This window comes from Capra hircus, chromosome 22 (assembly GCF_001704415.2).
Source record: "Capra hircus breed San Clemente chromosome 22, ASM170441v1, whole genome shotgun sequence".
NCBI classification, from domain to species: domain Eukaryota; kingdom Metazoa; phylum Chordata; class Mammalia; order Artiodactyla; family Bovidae; genus Capra; species Capra hircus.
Window position 1 is genome coordinate 43,506,317 of NC_030829.1, and position 8,868 is coordinate 43,515,184.

Genomic DNA, 8,868 nt, shown 5'->3' on the forward strand with positions numbered 1-8,868 from the left:
CGGGTTTATGTCATACTCCTTTGTGCATTCCCGGGTCAGTAATCCAGAGTCGAGTCCACTTGTGGCTCTGATTTGTGGTTGAGCCTTCCACTGTCGCCACCTGGTGGCAGTGTTTCTACACTGCAAAAGCGGAATCTGGGGCTGTACCAGGAAAAAAAAAAAAACTTTGAATACTACAGCTGCATATTAATTTAGGAGTTGCTTTCAATTCTGTCTACTCTTAAATGGTATTATATCTGACACCATATTCAAAATGCTATTTTAGTCATGTTCCATATACTTAGCACAAAAGATTTTAAAGCTTAAGTTGAGTGATGAAAAGGGAAATTTTAAAGTAATGATCAGTATTAATGAAATAAAATCTCCATTTTATATAATTTACACAGATTGTTTCTGTAATGCTGTTATAACCCAGTGTTCCTTTTAGCCAGTTTTAAAGTACTAGGAATAAACTCTTAAATATCAATTGATGTTAACAAGAATACCTTAGCTGCAACATCTGTGATTAATAAGTATTAAATAACAGCCAGTGGATTATCAGTCTTAGAACATTCCAGTTTTGTGATATGTGAAATTCAAATAACTACAAGAATCTTTATGATGTTTCCTTCAGGTGAAATACCTAAACAGGTTAAAGTGAAAAAACTGAAGAACCTAAAGACTCTGGATTCTAAACCTGGTATTGACTTCTACTAATTTTTAAATATATACTATATGGGTAAATGGGTCCTACTGCTTACCTTCTTTTCTTTTCTTTACTTCTTAGGAGTTTATACTTCTTATAAGCCATATCTAAATAGAGACGAAGATATCATAAAACAATTACAGAAGGTGATTACTTGCTTATGTATTAATTTAAATGTTCTTACTCAGGTATGCAGTATCCAGTAAGGCAATATGTGCTTTATGTGCAATCACGTGAAAAGAGGTCTCTCTTCTGAATGAATGCCTCATAAAAATCAGGAGACTAATGTAGCAGCAGTTATGAGCCAGAAATATGGGGGCTTCAGCTACCAACTATTGCCAGTCTTCCTGAAAACTTAGGAATTATAGTGAAAAAGTTATGGACTGTGCTATGAGGTAGCTTAGTACCTGACAATTGGGATAGTTAGCATTTTTTTGGAAAATACATAGTATTAATACAGCAAGTATGAAATAAAGATAGTCGTGAGCGAATATTTTAAAGGATGGGATGAATATCTTATATTTTGTTCTAAGGATTTTTTAATAGGATATTGCATAGTGAGTTTCACATTAAATTACTTCAAGGTGAAGCTCTAGATTTTTTTCATATCAAATAAAAATCCATAAATTTTTATATCAGCTAAGCTTCTATAATCATTCATTATTTTCTATTCTCTGACACTAGAGTCTAGGTTCTCATTTTTTCCTCTTTTAAGGGTATACAACAGAAGCGTCCTTCTGAAGCTCAAAGTGTTATCCTCCGACGCTATTTTTTGGAACTGACACAAAGTTTCATCATTCCATTAGTAAGTTAGCATATGTATTTGCTTAATTTAATGTCTTGTTGAAGAGCACATGATGTTTTTTCCATCCACCAAAACCTTATCTTAAGTTGTTTGGGTTGTTTATGTGTGTAGTGGTTAAAATAGAGTTCTTTGCAAGACACCCAGTTCTGGTAATTAATTGTGTAATTTTGGCAAGTCACTTCCTCTCCTTGACTCTCAATTTCTTTATGTGTAAAATGTGGCTAATTACACTTTTGCTAAATACTTTTCAGGGTTGTGAATCTTAAAAGATTGCATTTTGCAGCTTAAAATGTTCTACTGGAACTTCTTTCTCGATATTGTTTTCTTGAGCATAATTTGATATATCTGTTAGCATGTAGTTCTATGATGTAGTTCCTGATGTGTCCTGTTCATTATCTTTCCTCAGTGTGTCATATGGTAGCACTCATTAAATAAATATTTATGAAATAAATGACTAGGTGATATTGGTTATTCAGTGAAATTCAATGGAGCATCATGTTAAATTACTAAAAGATGCCTCACAGTATGAAGTAATAACGTGATGTGGTCCTGGTCTGGAGACTGCATCAGAGTGAGACTCATTTAGTTGCTAATGTAATCTATCTAAGGATATTGTAGATGGGAAACCTGGAAATCTTTGCTATTATACTTTGGGAAGAAATGTTCTCTCTTGGTCTATAGATGTCAGGTTATATTGTTCTATTTCAATCTGCTTATTTAGGCAAGTGAACTTGACTGTAATGCCTAATTAAGAGCATGGGCTAAAATCAAGTAGACCTGAATTCAAGTTCAAGTTGTATGAACTTGGGCAGGTTATTTAGCTTTTCAATGCCTCAGTTTCCCAGTAATACCTACCACAAGGGGTGGTTGCAAATATTAAAAGAGATCATGCATGTAAAATGCTGAGTAAACTTTCTGGCACACAGTTACTTGATAAGGTTAATTATTATCATTAAAAATAGATATTTCTGGGACTTCCCTGGGGGTCCACTGTAGTATAGGACTTCACCTTCCAGTGCGGGGAGTACAGGTTCAATCCCTGATCAGGTAGCTAATACCCCGCATGCCTCTTGGCCAAAAAGCTGAAACATAAAATAGAAGCAATATTGTAACAAATTTAATTAAGACTTAAAAAAATTAAAAGATAGTAAGTAGTTCCTTAGATTACCTTAGAGTTAGTTAAATTTTTATTAAAAGTCTGACTTCTCAATTGAGTCTAAAGTTAGTGTATCTGTTGAGAGGAGTGATGGTATTGTTGATCTCCATTGAAAGAGCATATGATAAAAAACGAGGAAGTGTCCACTTTTTTTAAAAAATATTTATTCTTGGGTCTTCCCTGGTGGTCCAGTGGTTTAAAATCTACCTTGCAGTGCAGAGGACACTGGTTCGATTTCTGGTCTGGGAAGATCCTACATGCTGCAGGGCTGCTAAGCCCATGCTCTGGAGCCTGAGAACCACAACTGCTGAAGCGCATGCGCTCTAGAGCTTGTGCTCTGCAACAGGAGAAACCACCGCAATGAAAAGCCTGCACATTACAGCTGGAGAAAGCAACGAAGCCAAAATTAAATAAAATGTTAAAAATACCCATTTGTTTATTTGGCAGGGTCTTAGTTGCATTCAGGATCTTTAGTTGCAGAATGTGGAATCTAGTTCCCTGATTAGGGATTGAACCTGGGTCCCCTGCTTTGGGAGTGTGGAGGCTTAGCCCCTGGACCACCATGGAAGTCCCATGCCCACTTTTTTTAAGTAAGTCAGTTTAAACGTTTTTGAAGACATCTCTGGGCAAGAAAAGCTAACCTTGACTAACTTTTTTTCCTTGGACTTAGGAAAGATATGTGGCAAGCTTGATGCCTTTGCAGAAAAGCATTTCTCCGTGGAAGGTATAAGTATATTATATACCATTAAATTATATATTCCATTAAATTCCTATATCAGTTCTCTAACTACAATTAACTTCTGTGACTATATCCATTTTTAATTTTTAAATTCAGTATGTCCTGTTTTCTAGAGTCCACCCCAATTAAGACAGTTTCTTCCAGAAGAATTTATGAAAACACTTGAGAAAACAGGACCTCAGCTGACCTCTAGAATAAAAGGCGACTGGATTGGACTTTACCGGTTAGTCCCTTTTTTTTTTTCTTTTCTATTTCATCCATCTCTAGAGCTTTATTTAGAAATGAAACAAAAACTGGACTTAAATATATTCTTTAAAAAAGAATTCATTGTTTCATATGGTTTTCCTAGCTATAGGTCGAAAAGGTATTGAGGAAAGGAAGTTAAGTCATTCAAGCTTTGTGTTTTTTTAATTTATTTTTATAGGCATTTTCTAAAATCTCCAAATTTTGATGGTTGGTTCAAGACCCGGAGGAAGGAAATGACCCAGAAACTGGAGGCACTCCATCTAGAAGCTCTTTGTGAAGAGGTTAGAAAACAGCATGTTTGTGTGATGATTAGCAGCTATTGAAGATAACTCCATAGGGACTGGAATGTTCTATCTATATCCACTACTTTATAAATAATAATAGCTAACTGTTCTAGATCATGTGTGATGTGCCAGGACCATGCAGATGCTCTAAGTGGATAAAGTCTTTTACTCTTCACAGTTCACTGAAGTTGGTATGTTATGATCTGCATTAATTTGAGGATTACAAATTAAGTGATTTGCTTCAGATCATATCACTGCTAAGTAGTGAAACCAGCAGTGTGCTCGAGCCCACTTGCACCGGCTCACAAGAGCTACTTGTGTGCATCTCTTCCTAGTTCTGTATTCAGGGATCTCAGAATGGTAGCTTGAAATCAGCTACAGAGGAACACTTACACCACAGAAACTGGCAAAGTAAAACCTAAGAGACGTTTCCTGGAGAACCAATTGTTAAGAGCATACCACTGGATGAAGTTAGGGTTCAAATCCAAGCAGTCCAGCTTGATATCTTTTCCACCATGCCTTATTCACCTTTCCCAGTTATTATTAATACATTTTTCCTGTATTTGGACTTTTCCACATTCTATAAATTGTCAGCAGACTATTTTAAGTTAAGCTACTTTTAAAAATATAAAGGATAGAGACTTCTCAGATGGTCTGGTAGTTAAAAATTCACCTTGCAGTGCAGGGGAAGTGGGTTTGATTCCTGGTCATGGAACTAAGATCCCACATGCTGCAGAGTAACTGACCCTGTGCTCTACAAGTGCCCTGCAATAAAAGATCCTACAGACAAATAAATTTTTGTTAAATATACAAAGGATAGTCTCAAAGTGTGTTTAGCTTGAGGTGGGCTAGCCTCAGTTTTAACTTTCTAATCATAAACTTCCAGTGACTTTCAGAAAAAGAATACCATGAAGATAACCACAGATAAGCTCAGGAAGAGATTATTTGAAGATACAAAGTTTATATCCAGGAATATATTCATATTCACAATTATCTTGATGTTAGTTCATGTTCCTTATAAATTACTCACTACTTACGGGTGGGGGTTAGTATTGTATCTTAAGTTCCAAATTTGTTTTTCTTGATTGATCTAAAAGGAGCACTTCAGAAAGGAATTTCTTACATCTCTTACATAATATTTTACTTCCAAATATTAGACAGTCATTCTGGCTAGCATCAAAAAGTATCTGATTCTCACTGTCTCATGTACAGAATTATTCTTTAACTGTAATGCTGTGTCTGGGTTAAAATCCTGTTCTTGTCCTTCCTTCCCAGTAGCTTTGCCTATTAAAAGAGCATGATTTCAATATTATTTTGAGTATTTATTCATTTGGGATTTGTTTATTCTTCTAGGACTTACTTCTCTGGACCCAGAAACACACAGAAGTAGAAACAGTGGACCTTGTATTGAAGCTAAAAAATAAGCTGGTATGTAGCCAAAACGGCCAAAGATCCGTGAGGTTATTTTGCTCTCATTTGAGGTGGTAATCTGTGATGTATCACAGAAGTAAATTTTTAAATGAGAGGACCTATGATTGGTTGGTTGATGGTCACTGGACTGAAAATACTTGTCACTCAAGCAGATCATAATGAAGCCATATATATATATGTATTTAGTTATTTACATGGAGTCTAATGAGCTTTACAGAAAACATTCTGACATACTTAATACCACATGGTCTGTGCTGGTATTATCTATGTTAGTATTACATAGAAGTTTTTTTTTTTTTTAACTCAACAATTGTGCTGTTAAAAAGTGTCATGTTCTTTGCTTTTTTTAAGAATAGATTCTGTTAATTCTGGTCTCAGTCTGAAGTTTTCAAATCTTTGACCATTAAAACTGTTTATTTAGAGAATATATTGTGTTAATCCAGACCCAAAAGATAACTTAAATGCTTCCCAAATGTTCCTTTTATAGTTACAGGCTGATCGAGAGCATTTACCTGTGAAACCTGACACTGTGGAAAAGTTACGGACACACATAGATGCAATTATCTTAGCATTACCAGAGGACCTGCAAGGCATATTGCTCAAAACAAGCATGACATGATATTTGCCAAGATTTTCCAGCCAAAAGGATTGTACTCCATGAAGCATACTGACATTTCAACCAGATGCACAAGCTGTCTCGGAGTGGAAAATAGCAGTGAATGCTCGCTACAGGGTTGAAAGACTATACTGTATAAACAGACATTTTTAGTGCATTATTTTTAAAAACAGATATCTGTGGTGGTTCCACTTTAATACTGAAACACCGAAAGGCATTTCTATATTTTTAATCATGTTCTAAAGTGCTCTTATGAGAGACCTGTGGGGCCATCAGTTTAAGTGATTCCAAACTGCAGTGCTGGCATTGCAGGTATTTTTTTAAATTGGTGCTTCTTTGCCCAATCATGTTAAAACTCAGGGGGATATAAAAATAACATTCACACTGGCTGTCTTCTTAAGAAGAAGGAAAAGACTGAACTGTCAGACTGTAGTTAGAAGTGATTAATGCTTTTGTAGTGCCTTCCGTGGTCCTACATGTTTCACAGAAGCCCAGCTGCTAGTCTTGAAGCTTTTTCTTAACTTTATTATAATATGTAGTTTTTTATAAGGCATTTTTTGAGTAATCATTGCTTAAAAATATATTTTTTGCCTCCTATTGTGTTTATTATTAGTGGCATTGGTGTTTTTTTAAACTGTCAGGTAGGTTTCATTTCATTATTTTCTATATTTTCAAATTTAATCTTAGTTTCACCGAAGAGAAGAAGGCATCTAGTATTAATTATGGAAGAGTTTATTTCCTCTTACCCTTTACTAATTGAGCCTGAGTTAATTGGCTTGGATGTCTTTCAAAGACATTCTAATTATAAACCTCATAATCAGCTATTTTTATAAACTGAACTGTTCCTTTTTTAAAGGCATTTTTATACCTTTTGTGTGATAGTCATTTGAGTGATTCTAAGATTGATTTTTAGCATTATTTGTTTGGTAGGGTTTCCCCGCCCCCCAAATTAATATTTCTCAGATTACTTTCCCTGCTGTTGACACGGGAACTTTTGCCTGAATCACTGTTGTATCTAAGCTAGTTTTGTTGTTTTTTTTGCTTCTGTTTTGTTTACAGTATACTACCTTGCCAAAAATAGAAGATTGTGGTTTGGTAGAATAAGGTTCTTTCCGTTGGTGTTTGAATAGGAGTGTCCTGAAGAAGCCACTATTTAAAATAGGCATCCATGACATAGCACATATGTGAATTACTCTTTACATATCCAAATTTGGTTGTAGGTTGTAGAAGAAATGGCTTCAGGAGCTATCTCTTAGTCTCTATTAATATAACTCTTAAGGGCACTCCCAGCCTAAGAATGGGTCCTTGGTGTATGTAACTGTGGTCTTCTATCCAAATGTGCCCTTTTCTCATGGATGTAAGTCTCTCAAAGCATACCTCAAAGTCATGGAAAGAATACTGCATTTGAAAGAAGTCATTTGCCTTGGATCACATGAGTTATTTTGTGAAGCAACAGTTGTCCTCATGGAAAAGGGGCAGCGACTTTTATATGCTAAAGTATTTAATATCTTCCTGGGAAACCTTATTTAGATATAAATGGTCATCTTATTATTTTTCAAAAAGGCATATTTTAATAATCTTACAATTTATATGCAGTTTGTGACCAGAGTTTGAAAGTTGTTAGTGTCATATCAAGGATCTTTTAAATTATACCACTACAGGATGTATCCATTTCAAGTTTATTTTGCACAGCTAAAGAGTAGCAAAGGATGCCAGTTAGCATAATAATTGTATCTACATATTTACTATACTTAACAGAAAACCTAACACATATTGGAAACCATATCTTACTTACCTGGTTTATCTATTAATTTCAAATTATGTACTTGTAAAAATAACTTAAAACTGCATTGGGAATCTGACAAAGACTGAGTGATAACTTAATTTTTGTGTGATTTTTAAAGTTGTCTTTTTTTTTTTTTTCTGAGGAGACCTTGTTAAGATCTAAAACCTGCCATTTAATGTTTATCTTCACCTCACCAGCATCAGAAGGAATCACTGCTTTCAGGATGTTGTGTAACGCCTATTGCCTTCTGTTTTCAGTGAAAGGGGTTTTGAGAAGGCATTTATGGTCATTACTGAAAACCTAATTAAAGGCCTTGGATTTTAAAGCCGTTGGATATTTTGTATTGTTTCTGAGTAAGATTGGAATGCTTGAAAAAAATGCAGGGTCAATGGAACTTTTGCATTACGGGATTCCTTTTAGTTTCTAACTTATTTTTCTGAATTCAAATGAAAACCTTTTTCTGCTTACTTTATTATGAACAGGAAAATGCTCTATTTTATTAACAGATCACAGAATTAAGTGATTTCATATCTTTCCTAGTAGTGTATTGATTTTTGTGAAGTGTTCTGATGAAAACAATTTTAGCTTAATAATCTAGGTATTGTTAGATTCTCCATTTGCTGCCTGCCTTTTCTTTTTTAACCTTAAATCTCAAATTTCATTTCTTCCTCTTTTTTGCAAGTAGCTAGTATATAATACTATTGTTTGGATTTTATTTTTTAATAAAATATATTAGATGTTCCTCCTTCTTGAAGTTACTAGGTAACATCCTTCAAAGTAGACTGTAGAATATGTTGGTATATTTAAAAGAAATGCCCATTGAAATGTGTCCTTTTTTTCTCACTTGCTCATAACTTACCTCACTTGTTTTTATACACCTTAATTTTACTTTCTTCAAGCATAACTTTAGGGGAAAAAATTTAACTAACTTTCTAATATTAGTCATTTTTTTTTGTATTTTACATGGTAATATTAGTCATTTAAAAACAGTTCAAGAAGAGAAACCATGTTAACTCATAGTAACGACTAAATTATCACAAATAATTTATCTCTTCACATATGCCACCTACAACTTGGTTAAATTATGGTATTTATTATAATATCAATGGAAATTAGCATT

At 34.3% G+C, this 8,868-nt stretch overlaps 1 protein-coding gene across 1 annotated transcript in view; it reads left to right on the forward strand.

Moving 5' to 3' along the window:
• The window catches only part of DENND6A (DENN domain containing 6A), a 47,357-nt gene extending 39,284 nt beyond the window's left edge, over window positions 1–8,073 (forward strand). The window contains exons 13-20 of the mRNA XM_018038362.1: window positions 614–679; window positions 767–831; window positions 1,401–1,490; window positions 3,317–3,370; window positions 3,499–3,608; window positions 3,810–3,912; window positions 5,269–5,343; window positions 5,834–8,073. Of these exons, the coding sequence (XP_017893851.1) occupies window positions 614–679; window positions 767–831; window positions 1,401–1,490; window positions 3,317–3,370; window positions 3,499–3,608; window positions 3,810–3,912; window positions 5,269–5,343; window positions 5,834–5,965 (695 nt within the window). The 3' untranslated portion in view covers window positions 5,966–8,073. The remainder of the gene's footprint in view (window positions 1–613; window positions 680–766; window positions 832–1,400; window positions 1,491–3,316; window positions 3,371–3,498; window positions 3,609–3,809; window positions 3,913–5,268; window positions 5,344–5,833) is intronic.